At 36.0% G+C, this 20,600-nt stretch overlaps 1 protein-coding gene across 6 annotated transcripts; it reads right to left on the bottom strand.

Moving 5' to 3' along the window:
• DTWD1 (DTW domain containing 1) lies at positions 466–20,535 on the bottom strand. 6 transcript variants are annotated; one of them, XM_018054181.1, is made up of 6 exons: positions 20,417–20,535; positions 15,259–15,577; positions 10,819–10,962; positions 8,656–8,905; positions 2,168–2,274; positions 466–1,075 (listed from the first exon to the last, which is right to left on the bottom strand). In XM_018054181.1, exons 2-6 carry the CDS (start codon positions 15,520–15,522, stop codon positions 1,061–1,063), a joined length of 780 nt encoding a protein of 259 aa, XP_017909670.1. In that variant the 5' UTR covers positions 15,523–15,577; positions 20,417–20,535; the 3' UTR covers positions 466–1,060. The 6 variants fall into 6 exon arrangements, with proteins under 6 accessions (XP_017909670.1, XP_017909667.1, XP_005685850.1 ...); XM_018054178.1 differs by lacking the exon at positions 466–1,075 and adding an exon at positions 17,191–17,326 and having other exon boundaries at positions 1,945–2,274; positions 20,417–20,515; XM_005685793.3 differs by lacking the exons at positions 466–1,075; positions 20,417–20,535 and adding exons at positions 17,191–17,326; positions 20,283–20,410 and having other exon boundaries at positions 1,945–2,274.

Here is a 20,600-nt window from a genome sequence, read left to right as displayed (position 1 = left end):
CCAAAGATCTATTGTCACAGTATGTTAGCAGGATTCCTTATTCAAAAAAAGTTTAAGAAATACTAACTTGAAGTTCAAAATGTTTATTGCAGGACTTTTCAGCACTTTCATTCTGTGCCTTTTGAATCTCTAAGGGGGATATAACATGCAGCAAACAAATTTTACCCACAACTTTTTTTTTTTTTTCGTAAAACACATGTCCCACTGAGTGTACTTAGGGAAATGTATTGCTAATTCTAGCACTCACGTGGGTGAAATTTATCCCTCTTTATGGGATAGTCAATATCCCATAAAGAGGACAACTTCAAGTGGGGACTTTTGAGAAAAACACCTCCTTTGTGGCTCAGTGGTAAAGAATTCACCTGCCAGTGCAGAAGCTGCAAGAGATGAAAGTTCTATCCCTGGGTCAGGAAGATCCCTTGAAGAAGGAAATGGCAACCCACTCTAGTATTTCTGCCTGGGAAATACTACGGACAAGGAAGCCTAACAGGCTACAGTCTGTGGGGCTGGAGAGAGTCGGAAACGACTTAGCGACTGAACAGCGTACAAAAGTCACTATTTACAAAGGTACAGGCAGAGTTTTGGAAAACCAAGGTGTAAATGACCTACTCTGGGGCTAGGAACACCTAGGAGACCTTACTACGTAAATGAAAAGGGGTAAAAGGAGGAAGCATGGGTCTGAAATGAACTGGAATAACTGCTGGGAAAAGGATGCCTGGTAAGATGACCTTCAGTAAAGGGACACAGCCACCCATGGTGGCCTGGCAGCAAAGCAGCCAGGGAGATAAACACCACAATTTCATTTTCCTTTCAACTTTCAACCTACTGCTGGTCCTTCTGTTTGCTGATCCCAACCAAAAGCCAATGGGCAAGGGGACCTACCTCACAGAGCAGAGAGCAGAATGGGAAAGGCTGAAAGGCAGATCCAGAGGGCAAACAGAAGGTATTCAGCACAGTAGGGCTCCATTCACAAGCAGCTAGATTAGATGATTAAATGATGTCCTCAGGACTCAAGTCTTTTTTATCTCTCCGCTGTTTCTTTTGCTGGCTTCATTCTAAGTCAAAGTTTTGCCACCTGCAGCAGAGATGTCACCAGTAGCTCTAGGGTTATTTATATACATCATGCTTAGTTCACAATTTCATAAAAAGAATAAACACATGTATAGCACTTACTATATGCCAGGTGCTATTGAAAGCCCCAGAGATACATTCACTCAGCTAAACCTCAACATCATCCTAAAATACCTACCGTATTACTGGTCTCTTCAGTAATCAAGCAACCGACAAGTGACTGGTAGGTGGAAAATGAAAACTGAGATTTAGATTTAGATAGTCTAGTCCTGTAGTCTAGCTCTAGAGGCTGTGCTTTTAACCAGTGAACCATACTGCTTTAAGAAAAATAACCTACCTCCTTGAACATTCATATTACTTATCAAAAAGGAAACGTGCTTATCCTAGATCAATCACTAGGCATTTTGCTTGCTAACCTGGGTCATATGTCCATCCCTAAGATAGGATGTGATTATTCACAATTCCTCCCTAAAAAAGATGCAGATTAAAGGAAAAAAAAAAGTCCATCACAGGCAACGTGGACTTAAAGAAACAGCCCTATGGACTGGAGCTACAATTCTAGTTCTGCCCAGGTTTGCCATCAACCTTGAACAAATTACTTTAGGAGATTCTGTGAGTATAGGTGGAAAGATATGAAGATCTCTAAAGAAATATCTAATTACATCTAATCACAGATATAAAATAACACATTACTATATTAAAATACAGTAATAAAATTGAGATCTGCCAAACTTGAGCATTTAACTTCTGAAATAAATTTTTTGGTCAACATTATCTCTGAAAATTCCCTTAGAAATATCTTCACTTTTTAAAATATGAAAATAGATAAAACGTTAGTTTTTCAAGTGGTCTTACAGACATTACACATGAATATTTCCTAGGAATAAACAAAGCACAATTATAATTTTATTGATTTTAGCAAAATAAAATTACATAAGAAACTTTTTTGAAAAAACTAATGGGTAAGTTTTCTTGTTTCCTTGTCTTCAGGGCACTTGGCATTCTTTATCAACTGGTGCATAAAAGAGTAGAAAAATAAAAGATTATCATATTGTCCTTTGTATTTCTCTTTTAATATATCAGTATGATAGTCTACCAAAAAGTAGTAAATAGCTTCAATTGTGGAAAGGAAGGTATCTGGCTTTCCTTTTTGATGGCGCCAAAAGCAAGTTTTTCTTGTTTTCAACTCAACTTGTAGCAACCCTGCCAAAAACAAATAAGAAAAATATAGGTATTTCTTGTTAACCACAGGGTGTGATACAATAATGATTTCCCTTAATTACTTTAAGGAATTTTTTTTTAACTTCTTCAATACCAATTCCAAATGGTATTTTCTAAAATGTATTAAGATATATACAGAAGCAATACAAAACACAGGATGAAATATTATCCATGACAGTTATCTATAAGTCTCAGACCTTACAGCAATGGGTTACAAGTAGTCAACATTTAGATGGTCATTTCTGTCATCTATTTACCAATGTCTTTTTTCACTTTAACCTGTGACAGGACTAAGTTCACCAATTTTCAGAAGAGTTTCATTTCCTTGATAAATTGACATTTTTAAGACATCATTCATTCTGAAACTCACTGAGACCAGATAGGCAGGTTAACGGTTCTTAATACTGTTAAAGCTATTGGATGATCACTTTTTGGCTCTCCATGTACGGAGTACCTAGAGCTGTTTCATTAGCTGTCACATCTGTGTTTCAGAGCCTTGGGGACACAGTCAGCTAATGCTGTGCTCCTAAATATATAAAGAGGAAATGACTCATGAAATCTTACAAGAGTACTCTCATCTTTTGGGCTTCCCTTGTGGCTCAGCTGGTAAAGAACCTGCCTGCCATGTGGAAGACCTGGGTTCAATCCCTGGGTTAGGAAGATCCACTGGAGAACGGAAAGGCTCTACACCAGTATTCTGGCCTGGAGAATTCCATGAATTGTACAGTCCATGAGATCACAAAGAGTCAGACATGACTGAGCCACTTTCACTTCCACTCTCATCTCTTACAACTCAGACGTCAACATACAAACTCAGAAGGCTTTTAGCACCTTAGACCAGCACTCAGACTCACAATAAAATTTGCTTTTAAAAAGTCATATTTTATTCTAAATCAATACTCACAACAAATATAAACTGACTAAACCTGCCATTTAAAAGACAATGATCATCAGAAGGTAACACAATAGGAATGACCTCCACAAGGCTTCCATTCAATACTGCACTCAAGGTCTTAGTTAACACAATACTACAAAAACAATAAATTAATTCCATGCATAATAATTGAAAAGGGAAAGATACAATTGACATCTGTTGTTGTTCAGTTGCTAAGTTGTGTCTTACTCTTTGTGACCCCATGGACTGCAGCATGCCAAGGTTCTCTGTCATTCACTATCTCATGGGGTTTGCTCAAATTCATGTCCATTGAGTTGATAATGCCATCCAATCATCTCATCCTCTGCTGCCCCCTTCTCCTTTTGCCCTCAATCTTTCCCAGCATCAGAGTCCTTTCCACTAAGTTGGCTCTTTGCATCAGGTGGTCAAGGTATTGGAACTTCAGCTTCAGCATCAGTCATTCCAATGCATATTCAGGACTGATTTCCTTTATTATTAGGATTTTTATTAGGATTGACTGGTTTGATCTCCTTGCAATCCAAGGGAATCTCAAAAGTCTTCTCCAGCACCACAATTCAAAAGCATCAATTCTTTGGCACTCAGTCTTCTTTATGGTTCAACTCTCACATCCGAACATGACTACTAGAAAAATCATAGCTTTGACTATATAAACCTTTATTGGCAAAGTGATGCCTCTGCTTTTTAATATGCTGTCTAGGTTTATCATAGCTTTCCTTTCAAGAAGCAAGCATCTTTTGGATCAGTCTTGTCATGGTGAAATATATTGGGGTAGAGAGATTTTTTAAAAGGAACAAAAGTGCTAAACATGAAAGATGGATAAATTCCACACTAAGAATTTCAGTTCTTCAAAAGATACCATAAAGAAATTTAGAAGATGAGTCAGAGACTGCATGAAGATATTTTAAAACATAATTATCTATATTCTAGAATATATAAAGAATTCCTACAAATCAATAAGAAAAACAAAACACTAGAAAAATGGACATAGATATTTCACAGAACAGGACATGTATGGCCAAATAAGCAAACAAAATGATGCTCAACCCAATTAGTCATTAATGAAAAGTAAATTATGACTACAACCAGATACCACATTATACCCACTCTATTGGCAAGCATCAAACATTTGATGACACAATGGTAGGAGGCATTATGAACTGATAGGAAATCTGGCACATTAATGATGGGAGAATAAACCTGTATACCCACACTTTGGAAAATAGCTGGCATCGTCCTGTAAGACTGAACATTCTTATACGTAGACTGAACATTCTTATACGTAACGGAACAGCAATTCCAGTTCTAGGTATGTTTCCTAGAGGAAGCTTGCACGTGTGCAAGAATGTTCATAGTAGCACTGCGTGTAATAGTAGCACATAGTAGTGCTGTAGTAAAAACCAGAAATAACTACATTGTTTCATCAACCGAAGACTGAATAAACCTCAGTATATTCACACAATCATACATTACACAGCAGTGAAAATGAGTAAACTATAGCTACAATCTTAGAAACAAAATGGTGAGTTTAAAATTTGAGTCCAGAGAAAACTACAAGTCAAAAAAAAAAAAAAGCAAAACTAATAATCTAAAAAAAGCAAATCTTTAATTGAAAGTATGTTGTACAATATTATGTAAGTTACAAGTGTACAACACAGCGATTCACAATTTTTAAAGGTTACACCCCATTTATAGTTATTATAAAATATTTGCTGTATTCCCTGTGCTGTACAATACATCTTTATAGCTTACTTTATAGTTTGTCCCTTTAACTTCCCTACCCCTATATTGCCCCTCCTTCACTGGTATCCAACAGTTTGTTCTTTACATCCATGAGTCTGCTTCTCTTTTATTATATCCTTGTATTTTTTTAGATTTCACATATAACTGATATCATACAATATTTGTCTTTCCATTATTTCACTTAGCATAATGCCCTCCAAGTCTGTCCATGTTACTGCAAATGGCAAGATTTCATTCTTTTTTAATGGCTGAGTAGAATTCTATTGTGTGTGTGTTTGTATATGTGTACCAGGTATGTTTTCCTCTAGGAATTTTCTAGTATCTGTCTTACATTTATGTCTTTAATCCATTTTGAGTTTATTATTGTATATGGTATTAGAGAATATTTTAATTTCATTCTTTTACATGCAGCTGTTCAGTTTTCCCAGCACCAGTTATTAAAGTGAGATGAACGCTAGTTTTAGTAATTTGGACTCCTTCCCCAACAAAAAGACACGATCCTTCCCCAGTGTATTCCCCTAAGCCTTTCAATGACGAATCTTCAAGGACATTATGCCACTCTTCACTTGCAGGCTTACATTTCATGATTAAATTAGGCACTCAAACTTCCAATGTTTTGTTTTGAGAGCAGTAAAACATTCATACTATTACTCTGTAAAGTTTGGCAAAAGAGTATGTTACATTGTTAAGAGGATTCTTAATCTCAGCATTCATAATAAGAGAAACAGAAACATTCTAATGCAGTACATTTGAGGGCTTAAATAGAAATTTAGAGTTGGTTTGTTCAGCTTAATCCCATCAAATGAAAAAATGTTTTAAAATCTAATGGCAATGATTTATAACAAACAAGGGTTGTTTCTTATGGAAGTAACTTGGCTTATCTGGAAACTTGTATTTCACACACATATAGAGATAATAAATATGCTAAGCCCTAAACAGTTCCTGTGGTGCGATGAGGAGTCAGAGGGACAGGGGTTGCAGTGGGACATGCAGAAAAAACTGACTCTAGAAATCTGTTTATTTCATGATTTTGAAGGAATTAAGAAATCCATTCAAAATTCTGATGTAGCACAGAACTGAAATATATGATACTTTCTATGTGATCTGAGAATAACAGAAAACTTTTGTACAAATGTGATTTGAAGCCTTAAGCACAAAGGCTTAACAGATTTAAACTGTACCTCAATAATCCCCTTTATATTTTTTTCAAGTGTTAATACCACTTATGTTCTTCATTTGATCCTTTCCATTACCATATAAGGTATTTTAAAGAAAAATGGCTCAGGAAAAAATCTTCAAACTGGGTAACGTGCAACTGTAACTATTCAAGGCAATATGGCAGGCAGTCCAAAGAGCAGGGTTTTAGGGTTTCATCAATCAAACATTAGCAATAAGATTACAAATCTTATTCTGTCATCTTTTTGCAGTCACTCTCCATACACACACCTTTCCCAAATACAGAAACACACAACACAAACATACCATTTCTTTGTCTCTCTCTGCCTATCTTTCTCACACACATACACCCAATCACAGAGAAGCAGAATGACAAAAATCTTACTAACATGTATGTTTTCAAGGGGTATAAACTATATAAATTAAGCGAGTTCAATCTAGTATTGTCATTCACTTAAGCTTGAGACTAATTAACATAAGATTCCAAGAAGCGCGTACACTTTCTTTACACTTTCTTTTCTACAAGACGTACATCTTGAATAACAGCCTGGGTGAAGCTCTTCCAGTTTGAAACTGATTTGGAAACTGCTTAAAACCAACTGGGTAACTCTCTTGCTCTCTAATCATACACGGTATACAAATAAAACCTCCAAAGAGCCAGAAATAAACCCAAAGCTTTTAGAAAAACTACTGAAAAGGCCTAAAGAACTGAGTAAGGAACATGCAAACAAGACAGGTAATATTCTTCATATTACTAGTTGTGTTACTTGGGCAAGGAAAGCAACTCTTTAAACCATTAATTATTAGAAACTAAGCTTTTCATTCTAAAGAAAAATATACAAACAAAACGAAAGAAATGTTAAATCTGAATTGGAATTATTCATGTGAACTCAATACATAGCTATTTATTTTTCTTGGCTCTGTCCACTAAAGCAATGATATACAAGCAGTAATAAATGTACCAGATCTTGGTTTCTAGTAACATTCCCCATTAAAAGAACCACAGTTTCTTCAAACAATTAATTCTAGGTCTGGGGCAGGAAAAAAATACAAGTGAACTTGGAACAGCTTGTTGTACCAGAAAGATTAAAGAGGCCATGCCACAAAGGACCTGAAATGTTCCCAATGGCAAAATTGTAGACAATTTGGGCATCAAAAGAATACAATCATTATAGATTATAATATATTGAATGAAAAGGAAATCCGTAAGACCACAATGATCCCAAAAAGAGGTGGTGGGAGAGAGAGGAAAAAGGAGAGAAAAAAAGAAAAGCTCGTCTTTACAGAAGAATGCCAGCAAACAAATGTAGAAGAAATAATAACATTAAAATTTCAACATTTTGTGATCCTTAATGTAATTACTGACTTAGGCAATAGTCTGTCTGCAATGCAAGAGACCAGGTTCAAACCCTGGGTCAGGAAGACCCCCTGGAGAAGGGAATGGCTATCCACTCCAGTATTCTTGCCTGGAGAATTCCATGGACAGAGGAGCCTGGTGGGCCATAGTCCATGGGGTCACAAAGAGTCGGACACAACTGAGCAGCTAACACACACACACACACACACACGCACACACACATCAATAAATACTAAAACCACTTTGTAAAAAGCAGTTGGGAAATAGTTCAGTGTCTAGTAAAAGTATTACCCCATAGATTACTAGTAATTTCAACAAAGAAAATAAACTTTATAATGGAGAGATCTGGCAATCACCACTTTAATCAAGGAATTAATGTTATCAGCAGTAATGGAAAAAGGTACACTATGTCCTCTTATTTGATATATACAATTTTAGCTATGAATAGGGTAACTAATCACCTATTAAAGGTACACCATGTCCTCTCATTTGATGCATACAACTTTAGCTATGAATAGAGTAACTAATCACCTAAACAGCTTCATTTCTGAAAGGGAATGCTATTATTAATTATATCAAAACAATATATATAAAGTAGAATTTTTGTAGACAACCATGGATTTATCCTTATTTGAAGTATCCTTACAAAAATATTTAAACTGAATCTAATATTAAAACCAGCAGACAACTGACCTGTCCTCTTCACACAAGCCCAAGTCATAAAACACAAAAACAGGGGGCTGTTCTACATTAAAAGAGACTAAAAGAGACATAATAACCAAATGGAATCTGAGTTTACATGCTGTATCAGAGGAAAAAGGCTACAACAAATATTTTTGGGTCAATTAGGGAAATGTAAATTTGGACTAAAGATTATAGAACTTTTGCTAACTTTCTTATAGTGATAATGGTATAGCAATTACGCCATTCTTCTTTAAGGATGTATACTTAGATATTTAAGGGTGATGTGCTGTAAAGCCTGCAACTTACTTTCAGATGGTTCAGCCAAAAATATACATATCTAAGTACACACAGATACATATAACAGAGAAGGAAGAATAAAGCGAAGGTGGCAATGCAACTCTTCCTGAATGCATCAGTAGGTCTGAAGTTTTTGAAAGTTGGGGGAAGGAAAAGTCAAGAAAATAAACGCAACATTTTTATTCTTATTTACCTTGAAGCCTCTCATCAGTGAATATTTTGTTTGTTTGGTTCCAGGTGCTATCTATGAATACAATTTTTTTCAGTGTTGTGTCTTTGCATTTGCTGTCATTCAAATCCTGTTCTTCAGTTTTCTTGCGTTTAATGGATGGGTTATCAAGGTCATCATTTTTGCCTCTAACGCTATTTTGACTCTTTTTTTGCAGATGAAAAGAAATATCTTTTACTGAAACAGACTTAGGTCCAGGAAATACAAGTGCAACCTAAAGCAAAGAAGCTTAAGTTAGTAGTGTGCTATGATCTTCAAAATTAATAAATTCAGACTTGAAACTTCAAGAGGAAAAACTATGTTGAGTATCTGAGAAAAAAGCATTAGGTTTTAGTATGTCTGCCTCTTTAATACATATATGGTAAAGTTTTTGGTTCTTCCCTAGTAACCTATAATCATAATATACTACCAAGAAATACTTCTGTACTTTAAAATAAGTTATTCACTTATTGATAGAAACAAGGTTAATCGTATCTTACATAACAAAACTAAACTCTATAATGTTTTATAAGATAAAAGGCAAAGTATGGGGTACTTTGTAAAAGAACCACTGAAAAGTGCTTGATAATTAAATAACATCTTCACCTATATAAGAAGCAAAGAGAAAACAAATGATACAGCCAATGCTGGTGAGGAAACAGTATAATAAGCCTTTAAAGCCATTACTGATGTCAAGTTTAAATAACATAACTTTGTGAAAGCCATTTGGCAATATAAGTCAAGAGTCTTGAAATGTTCATACTCTCTAGTCAAATGAGATTTCAATTATGGGAATTTATCTGAATAATTCTAAATATACACATACTCACAATACCCAGAATATATGTTAAAGTATATTTATTAAAGTGAAAACTTAAAAACAAAAAAACCTAACTGTCAAAGAACTACTCAGTGAATTATGGTACTTCCTTTCTTTCAGCATGTTTTTACTGAGACCTTATATACTGTAGAACCTCCAAGGTATGAACAGCTCCTAACACAAAGCAGGCACCCAGCCAATATTTGTTAAATGAACAAATGTTGATAGAATCATGGGTACTTATCCTCCATATTTTTCCCTATTTCCAAAGATCTTTGAGTGGAGATTATCATTTTTAATATGAAAAATAAATATGAAAATTTAAAATCTTAAATTTATAAACTTCAACGTTATAAAATTTTTCAGACACTTACAATGCACATGTACCTTTCCCCGATACCCAGCTAGCAAAGTTCAGGGCTTCTTAGTTATCTTAGATTATAAGCACATCATGTCTTTTTATATTAGCTAGCACTATGTTCTATGTAACTGACATGATATCTAGCTGATCAAAGAAGGAAATACAAATATATTCCTAGAGCCCAAACTCAGATATTATTTACAAATACAACTTTCTATATAAATTCAACCAAAATTTACAAATATATTGATAGTTCTTTCTTAAACAAATGCACTGATTTTTTACTTTGTTTCTAGATTCACCATACCAACAAATGTTCTCCCAAGAGACCTAAAAGAGTTTATGTGTTTCTTTCAGAAGTATTTAAGGCCTAGTTTTTTGAGATCTATAGAAACATCACTTTTCAACAAGACCAGCTGTAAAGACCTGTTGTCACCAATGTGACCATTTCAACTAGGTGAAAATCCATTAAGAATCTTGAAATGAGCAAGGAAGGCCTCTGAGTAGCCAAAATAAATATCACAAAAGCCATGTACTAAAGATTTTAATTTAGAAAGGATTTCTAAAAATCCTTCTAGCTTAGTCTTTCTTTTTTTCTTCTGGAGAAATTTCAACATTTGTAATCTAGTTTCTCAGTTTGTATCAAATTAGCCTTTTTACGTGTAGTATATGAACAAGAATGGAGAAAGGAGAAAAGTAAAAGCAGGCCTAGCAATACTAGCAAAGAGTAAAAACTGGAAGAAATAACTAGTAAAAGTGGAAAGAGAGACTCAAAAAAGCCTAACATCTAGGATCATTTGATCTTTTAAGATACTGATGAAGTAAACTATCTTGTTAAGTGCTATAGAAGGTTAACCCAAGACCATTAAATATTAAATTATGTTCAAGTAAGTTTAGAAAGGCAATGGAGTTAAAATTCATATTTAGATTCAATGTGAAAAGCTGTTAAAAAAAATAAGCTGCCTACTTCATGGTCCTTTTCTTCATATTCTGGAATACATGGATATGTATAAATATTTACAAATTCAGGTGCTAAGAGTTTTGCATGTACAGCAGTGCTTTTGCCATCTGTTTCATTCGGATGTTTAATGATGTCAATCTTCAATGGTAGCTAAAATTTAGAGAAAAAAGAAAAATGAACAAAACAAATAGAAAATTCTAATTTTTATGTTAATAAAAATGGTCTTTAAAGCTTAAATAGCAAGCTCACACTAAGTTCCTATAAATACACCTATAGTTTGAAAGTCATACTTTTTTAGAACAGAATACTAAGACTAGTAAGAGTCATAAAGCAAACACAAATTTATTTCTCAATACTGTTAATCATGTACTAGAACTATTTTCAACCCATTTAACAGACTCATAGCAATGTTCCAATGTCATACTCATTTGTCACACTGGACTGAGTCCTATTCCTTGCATTCAAGTATCTGTGTCAAGAACATTTTTTATAATTCCTATAAACTTTCAGGTCTGTTCATTTTATAATATATTAAAAAGAAATATAAGTTCAGGCAAAAGTTTTGTATCTAAAATTCAAGTTAAAATTTTGTTCCTCAAAACATCTTTTGAGGTCAATGGTATTATCTTTTAATGTTAACATCATGATTCTCAGCATGTGAAATTATTAATTGGAAGAAGAGTTAACAGAATGGTTCCAGGAGGTATATTCTATATAAAAAATAACTTTTCAAAATCATTTTGCCTATTTTCCTTAGTTTCATTATTTAATTACTATGAATTATGTCCTGTTTGCAAAAATAATATTCTTGCAAATTTCTTGAGTTAGATTTTTCTATTATTTTGCTGACTTGTTTGGTTTAGTTTTCTGTATAATGCTTGTATGAATCCTGCCTTCAGCCATGACTATGAAAACAGAAGCCAAGTCATATCTCTCCCATCATATAAGAAATTCTCTCTCTAGGACAGATTTTTCACTGTAGAGTTCAAATGATTTATTTGTTATGGTAAGTACTGCTCCAGCTCCCAGCCCACACTAAAAGGCAACATTCTAGGTATTTACTCTGGGGCAACAGCTATTTTACCCTGGAGTACAAAACTATCTTACTTTTTTGGAACAGATTTATTAAAGAGATAGGATTGAAACAATAAACTGCACATATTTGAAGTGTACAATCAAATGAGTTTTAACATATGCTACCCCTTTGACTTCATCACCACAATGAAGCTAATGAACATATCCATCATCCCCAAAAGTCTTGTGTCTTCCTCCTTCCCCTTACCTCATCAACTCCCACCCATAGTCCTAGGCAACTACTGATCTATTACTATAGGTTAGTTGGCATTTTCCAGAATTTTGTATAAATGAAATTATAAATTATAAACACTTTTTTTTTGATTGCCTTCACTTAGAATAATTATTCTGAGATTCATTCATGTTGTGTGTGTCATTAACTCCAGAACTATTTTTTAAAGGGGCAGTTTCTATATGCTACTAGATGATCCCAAATTGTACACAGTTTACTGTTCAGGATAATTATGGCAAGAGGAAGCTATATATCCTAGAAGGGCCATAAACATCCCAGATAACACTGAAAACATCCCTAGTTTTCAATCCAGGGTTTCAAACCCGATGTCTCCTACCTTCTCACTTAGGCCTAGTTATCATTTATAACTTGAAGGCAACTGCTTCAAAACATCAAACCAACTTCTAGTGATAGAAAATTTACCATTTAAGTAGGCAGTTCACAAATGATTTTACATCAGTCTACCTCTTGCTGAACTCTACATCAGACTTTCCTCATGAAACTCAATCCCAGCTGATGCTACTCTATATTCCCTTTCCCCAGGGTCTTTCAGTAGCAGCTCAGCATTATCTTAGTTCAGGGAAGGCAGGAAAGAAGAAAAAAAAAAGAAAGAAAGAAAGAAGATCATGACAAAATATTCTAATACTAATAAAACCGACTTTCTTATACAGCTGATGAATAGAGCTGAAAATTCCAAAGGCAATGACCAACATTTCTGATCAGTTGGCTATCTCTGAAGGACATCATTTAAATCAAGAATGCAGGACTGAAAGTTACTAATGTATTTCACAGATCATGAAACTAGCATATCATGGACTAACATCTATAAGTGTAAAACAGTTATATAATATCTGTGCTCAAGAAGTATTCTGGGGAGGCAGTCCAGGTATCTAGTTTCCCCTGAGTAAACCTGAAAATTATACTCTGAAAGCCTAGACACAGGTCAAGTCATGGAAATACAGATATGTATGTTTGTGCTCTAGTTCACACATTTTAAAAGAAGATATATCTTAAACAATGACAGGGTACAGAGTAATACTACTAGAGTTGACCAGACTCAGTTCAAGTAGAGATGTTTTGTTTTCAAAACATTTAAAGACCATCAATCTGTTCTCTACTACATTTCCTATGAGAGATTTACCACAAAACTTCCTACCCATATTTATCAAAATACAATCAGCAGAAAACTCTAGCCTTTTCCATGTGATTATCAACCTTCCCAAAGAGAATCTTTTCAATTCCAGTACTCTAATAAAGATGAAGCTTTCATCTGATGACCTTTTCTCACCTTTAAAAAAAATAAGACATTTGTCATGACTTTTAACAAAATTAATGAATTTGTCATGACATTAAAAATTTTTTCTTCTGCATTAAAAAGATATATATTAATGAATTTAATCCCTAGAGTAAAATTTATAGCTTGGGAGGTACTTACTCATTATGTAGTCATCTTCCCTTCCAAAGCAGGCTATCTAAAAGCAAATGCTGAGCCATTTGTAAAAATAAAGTCAAAACTAGAAAAATTTTTAGATTTTTTTATTAATATGTACTAACTCACAAAATTTTATATATGGTAATTAAAATAAAACACTTCAGAAAATTTTGCACCATCCAGTAGGCCATTTAGAGTTGATCAAACTCTTGGTATAGTGTTTCAGCCATTTCATTAAAATAGTGGAAATTAGGTCATGGATTTAAAAAACAATACTCAATTATTAAATTTCTACAAAAATATTAGCCCTCTATTATTTGCTTTTATTATTCCGATCACCATTTTGAACAAAATATATCTTAAGATAAAACTTTTAATGGGATATTTTCTTTATGTGGCTATGATATAAACAGAAGATGAAATGATTCTGTTCATACCTCCAAAACTATACTTCAAAATGTAACATTCTTATATGAGAGATGGGGATAATGGGAGAAGGGAGATAAAGGAGAAGAGGGTGGCAGAGGACAAGAAGGTTAGATAGCATCACCAACTCAATGGACATGAATTTGAGCAAATTCATGTCCAGGAGATAGCAGAGGGCAGAGGAGCCTGGGGTGGCAAAAAGTCGAACATGACTTAGTGACTGAACAACAATGCAGACTTTAGAAGAATTATTGTGCTCAAGCTCTCAGTTTTTCTGAGGTAACTATGAAGCTTACTGCATTCTATACTTAGTTATTCTTGGCCAGTAAACTTTCCATTTTAGACCCCTAAGCAGACCATGGACTTGCCAAGGTAACATGTAGGCTAAAATGCAATTCAAGTAACAAAATACGAGTGTTTCAAAGTATTGTTCTTAACTGAAATTTAAATGAACCTTATCACCACATTAAACTTATTTTCTTATTGGCAAGTTCTAATGAGTCCATGTATAGAATTTGGTCTCTTTAAGGTCCTAACAGGCAGCAGTCAAATTTCATAAACCATTTAACTTAAAGTTTGAGTCACTGTTAGACAAGTTAACATATACATAACTAAGTCTTTGATTACAGAGACATGATGGTCTACAGACCTTTTATCTATATAAAAATAGTCTTGATAGGCCACAAAAAGTATAAGGTAAGCAATCAATTCAAATCAACTTGTTTAAATCTGGCGTTAAATCACTATAACACAGCCCAATGAGCAGGCCTTAGTCTTTTCAATTTCAGTTTAGTTTAGTTTTGGTCACTGACATGTGCCCCGTCTCCATATATAGAATGAGGCTAAACACGATTCTGCCTAAGCAAATATCAATCCTAGTTCCTTCAGAATGTGTTTTCTTCTCAAGGGCAGTCCAAAGCCCTGAGGTGGTTTTTGAAGCTCCTTCATGCAGCCTGTAAACTTATCTCTTGTAGTTTTCAAGTGTATACCACATTTTTTCTATGCTGTAAATGAATTATAATCATTTATTTTAAAAAGTAACTGATTTCATTAAAAACAACAGTATTCATCTCATATGCAAGTGTTTCAGCAATGTATGTTTCTTTTTCTAGAAACAAGGAGAAAAAATAGGTTTACACGGCTACAGGATTAAACTTTCTATTAATTAATTTTCATAATGATGCCATTTATCAAGCTTATCAGTTATATCAGAGTAGGGATATATCACATGTGTTTTTAAAATCAATTCTCCTACTTTCAAACAATTAAATTTCTCACCAACCTTCACATGTGGTATCTGTTCAACAGGTACATTTTCAACTGGGACGTAACATGTATAGCAGTAGAACATTCTTGAACCACCACACTTGAGACATTTTGATCTTCCATTTTGCTGAGCTTTTTTAAGAACTTCTTGAGATGCTAAGCATAAGTTTTGAAGAGGATCTTCTGCAGCTATGCATGTAGTTTGTGACTGCTGTATTTCCACAAATTTTGAATTATCTTCTTCCCTTTCTTTGAGAAATATAGGTGCACTGAGAGACATTTTTCATTCAAATCAAAGTTTAACTTTTATTTCTAAAACACATATTGTAGATGCACTGGAAAAAAAAGTGGGGGGCAAAATAAAAACATATAAAATTTCACTCACTGTTTCTACAAAGAAAACTACTCCATTTAATTCACAACTGTGTGCTGACTTTAGTATTTACTAAAAAATGTTAATAAGTTTTTAAACCACTAGATTAGCATGCTTTAAGATATAATATTAAAAAGCAATAAACTAAAAAAAATTACCCTTTACAGCTGCTGCTGCTGCTGCTAAGTTGCTTCGGTCGTGTCTGACTCTGTGTGACCCCACAGACGGCAGCCCACCACGCTCCCCTGTCCCTGGAATTCTCCAGGCTAGACCCTTTAAAGCTAGTCCCTCCATAAAAATAGGAAGATTGTTTCCCAGAAAAATTATTTCAAATATAAAGTTTAGGTACAGACAATCTATTTCTCAGTGATTATTTTTGCTCCACAAACAGTACTTTTGTTCTATATTAGGAATGTAATGTTTTTATGTTAGTATCACCCAGGAATGTATTCAACCCTGCAAGCTCTGACTTTCACTTGTTATTATATGACCTCAAATCACACTCTGACATGACATCAATTCTCAGTCTGAACCTTGAAAAAAATACAAGGTGAAATCAGTAAAATTTAGTTGGTTATGTTCTAAAAGATGCAATTCTCTCCCACATAAATTAAAACACACATAAAAATATAACTAAACATCCATTAAAATGAGAAGCATCCACTACCAATTATAACTTTTTAAATATCTCAAAAGGTGAAACATATGCCTATAAAAATATAAAGGCATATACATAAAGATTAAAGTGTAATCTTATAAACATTAAAATTTTACAGAGTAACGTCAGTGTTCACCCATTCTAAGAATTCATACTGCTTTCAAAAATATACACCATTCAGTCTTCAGGTCTAGAGATAAAATAGTAAACTGGCTTTCTCACTTAAATATTTCGTTCAAAGGAGGATGATGGTTGCCAAAACTGTTATTCAAATACTTTGTAAGCACAATATGCTCAGAGGGAAAAAGAGACTGGGGCCCTCTTAATTTGATATGCATTCCGGAGCTGTAAAATGATTCTCATAACCTAAAGCCTTATGGTATTGTGGTGTTTAACTATGAGACTCCAGGCACTTCAAGTACAAACACTGAGAGGAGAAATGCTGTGACAGAACCAGGAAACTTTTTGTGGTTTCCCAAAACGAAAGTGAACAAAGAGTCCAGCGGAACATAATACACAATATAATTTACTAACAAGAAGTTAGTGATACTAATTTAATCAGTCATCAGGATTTTTTAGAGACTCTAAATGCCAGGGAACTTGGGAACCCAAATAAAGAAAGGCAAAGAAAAAAAGATGTTGGTCATTGAAGGAAAAGTAAAATAAACTTGCCAAATTTATCCAAGGGGAAAGACAAAATACAATAAATTTTTGATGTGTACTGATTAGGTAAGGGTTTACATTTTGGGTTGCTAGGGCAAAGTGATATTTAAAAACGATTGTCCCATCCCTCCCTCTTGCCTCACGAATGGAAAACATTATGTGACCTCTACTCCAAATCACCTTCCTAAAAATGTCTTTTATCTTTGTCAATATGCCTTCAATGACTGGGAGAGTGCAGGATATTAAGCTGTTACCTTTTCTTGAGGCTCAGATCCTTTTAAGACTGCATGAGTCTTCGACCTTCTCTCTAGTAAACACACTTAAAGATGCAGTATTCTGCACACAATTTCAGATGGTTTGCAGGTTAGATTCTAAACTCCATCTACAAATCTAGGTAAAGAAATCTTGGCTAAGATCAAAAAGTCATTTGAAGCACAGGAGAAGGCTTAAAAATCTAGGAAGAGATCCTATTAGTCTGCAGAAATCAAAGCCACACATCCTTCTCTGGCCAACAGAAGGTCAATTCTCACAAGCCAATGGAGGTCTCATCACTGAACTTAGGAAACTAATTGGTCCCTAAATCCTCTTGGTTTGGCTTTGTTCTACCTGAGGTTCTTAAAAACATTTTTAGGCTGCAATAGTCTTGAGTTATCCAGATCATGGGCTCATCCTAAAAAAGCAATTGGAGTAGTGTAATTCAATTTGACTCCACTTCCCTGGGTATTCATTCCAGTAGCTATGCAGGGATTTGCCTGTGCCACTACAGGGCCCAGCATTAGTGGGGACTATGCAGTTCCCACTGCAAGGAGACCCAACCAGTCCATTCTGAAGGAGATCAGCCCTGGGATTTCTTTGGAGGGAATGATGCTAAAGCTGAAATTCCAGTACTTTGGCCACCTCATGGGAAGAGTTGACTTTGGAAAAGACTCTGATTCTGGGAGGGATTGGGGGCAGGAGGAGAAGGGGACGACCGAGGATGAGATGGCTGGATGGCATCACTGACTCGATGGCCGTGAGTCTGGGTGAACTCCGGGAGTTGGTGATGGACAGGGAGGCCTGGCGTGCTGCAATTCATGGGGTCGCAAAGAGTCGGACACGACTGAGAGACTGTACTGAACTGAACCGATGCAGTTCTCAACGGTGTCATGAAAGCCAATGTAGTTGCTTGACGTTTAATGGAAAACTACTGGTGAATTTTTCTGGAGCCTCAAAGCGCACTCCTCCTGAGATGCCTCAGAAAAATCCCCATGTATTCCACTTGGTAGTCCGTCCATATAGCTAAATGAATTTTTTTGTTGTTTAGTCATTCAGACGTGTCCAACTCTTTTGCAACCCCATGGACTGTAGCCCGCCAGGCTCCTCTGTCCACAGGATTTCCTAAGCAAGAATACTCTAGTGGGTTGCCATTACCTTCTCTAGGAGATCTTCCTGACCCAGGGACTGAACCTGCATCTCTTACACCGGCAGGCAGGTTTTTCACCAGCTGAGCCATTAGGGAAGCCCCAAATTAGCAGAGCCTTATATAAGAAGTCCTTTCTCTACAAAAATCAAACAACACAACCATCTTGAGACAGTGCAAGGGAAAGGTCTATGGCTCCCTGCCTTGCCTTACCTAAACACTCTCACATATAGATAAGGTGGCTACAGAAGAGGCCTGCAGTTCTAAGTCATGGGGAGCTCCCTCCAAAGGTCTCTAAAACCATATGAACAAGGGATCCATCCTGACCTAATCAACAGCCTGTTTCTAATGTGTAAAAATCATTTATTGCACACACAATGATTCAAAACTTTCAAAGCATACATCTTAACATCAAATATGTGTGAGAAATACAAGTGGAGTTGTGGGGGTTACTGAGAGAACATAAAAAGACTTCGTTCCTAAGGAACTAACAAATATTTTTACCTAGATATGCACCTGTCATTTTGCAACTTGGGTTGAAAACAAATTAACTTTGTTCTCTTTCTACCCTCTTGACCACACAAATTAATTACTCAATCAAGTTGTACCAATTCTACCTTGCACATAATCCTGTATTTTTAGTCTCAAAGTTAGGATTCTAGATGGCCCATTGCAATCTCTTCACCTCTTTGCTTTCATCTGCTTATTACTAGTTCCAGATATTAACACGGAAAAATGTATTTTAATTTGGAGTTGCCTTTTAGTTAAGCTACCCTTCCTAGTAGTAGTCAACTCCCCAAGAGTAGAATCCCTCACTCTGCAATTCCAGAATGAGGAATTCAACAAATACTTATTAACTAAATCATAAATGGTTTAAATCAAAACCATTATGAAAAAGAAGCATTCACTATGCAACTGCTACTGAAGTATCTGACAATCTTTACCTGTAATCTGCAGCCTAGCAGATTTTTTTCTTGTTTTTCCAATAAAGCAAAAGACTCCTAGCTACAAATAAGTTAACTCCCACCCCCACCCACCCCATCCCTGTGCAGGAGATAGGAGTTCAATCCTTGGGTCAGAAAGATCCCCTGGAGGAGAAAATAGCAACCCACTCCAGTATTCTTGCCTGAAAAGTCCCATGGACAGAGGAATCTGGCAGGATACAGTCCATGGGGTCACAGAGAGTGGGACACAACTGAGCACACAACACAGTAATGGAACATTATATAAACTCCTTATCCTGTACTTCGGGTCATAACAGTACCAAATAAAACCCACTTAAATTTTATTTTCCTATTTTTAAGAACCTGGTCAGATGTACAGGTCCAATGGTCTACTGCTAAAAATTCAAGGTAACACCTTTTCCTACAGGTTAACAGCCTGTGCCCTCCTCACCACCACTCCCCACACACACATAGCACACATCCTGTGGTAGAGACTGTCTTGCCTTAGTTTTTCATGGTACACTGGGGTTTAGAGAGAAGTAAATTTTAAATATTGTGGTTCTGAATCAAGCAGTGATTTTATCATCCAGCTTCATGGAATTGGCACCTCGCAGTGTTAATAAACCTCCTGACTTGTCCTACATTTCCAAGAAATAATTCAGACTTAAGGGCAGCCTCTTTGCTTATTACCTATTTATAACCTTAATATTTTAAATACACTGCATGGCACACAATGCCTGTACTAATTTCCTCCTTCAGTGATAACCAGTGTCCCGTAAATCACTCCAAACACTAAAAAATAAAGAATAGGGTACCTAGTGGACTAACTTTGCCTGAACAGACTTTCCTTGGGCCGGACTGCACTGAAAATAATTGTTAGGGGTACCAAAAAAAACCAAAAACAAAAACTTTTTTTGAGGAAAAATTTGGACGCCCTTTCCCCAAAGGGCCCACAAGATCTTAAATATGCTAGCGGCCGCACAGGGACCAGGGCCCCACTCACAAGCGACACCCAGCAAGACCTCCGCCGGGGCGCGGCCAAGGAGCGTCCATTCCCGCAGCTGCCGGGCTGCGGCCAGACCCCGGTCCCCACAGAAGCGCTGAGACCCGCACGAGGAAGCAGAGTGGGACTCAGACCTGCACAGCCCGCGAGTCCTCGCACAGCTCCACGCGTCTTCCGCTCCGCCGGAGCCCAAGGTGCGCGCCCGGCCCTGGTCCCGCCTGGCCGCGGCGGAGCGCTTTCCGGGAGACACCAGAGGGAGGAGCTCGGGCGTTGCTAAGGCCGTTGCTAGGCCCGTGCTCAGCGCGGGTTCCGCTGGCA

The sequence above is a fragment of the Capra hircus genome, chromosome 10 (genome assembly GCF_001704415.2).
Source record: "Capra hircus breed San Clemente chromosome 10, ASM170441v1, whole genome shotgun sequence".
NCBI lineage: Eukaryota > Metazoa > Chordata > Mammalia > Artiodactyla > Bovidae > Capra > Capra hircus.
This window is presented reverse-complemented; position numbering and strand designations above follow the sequence as displayed.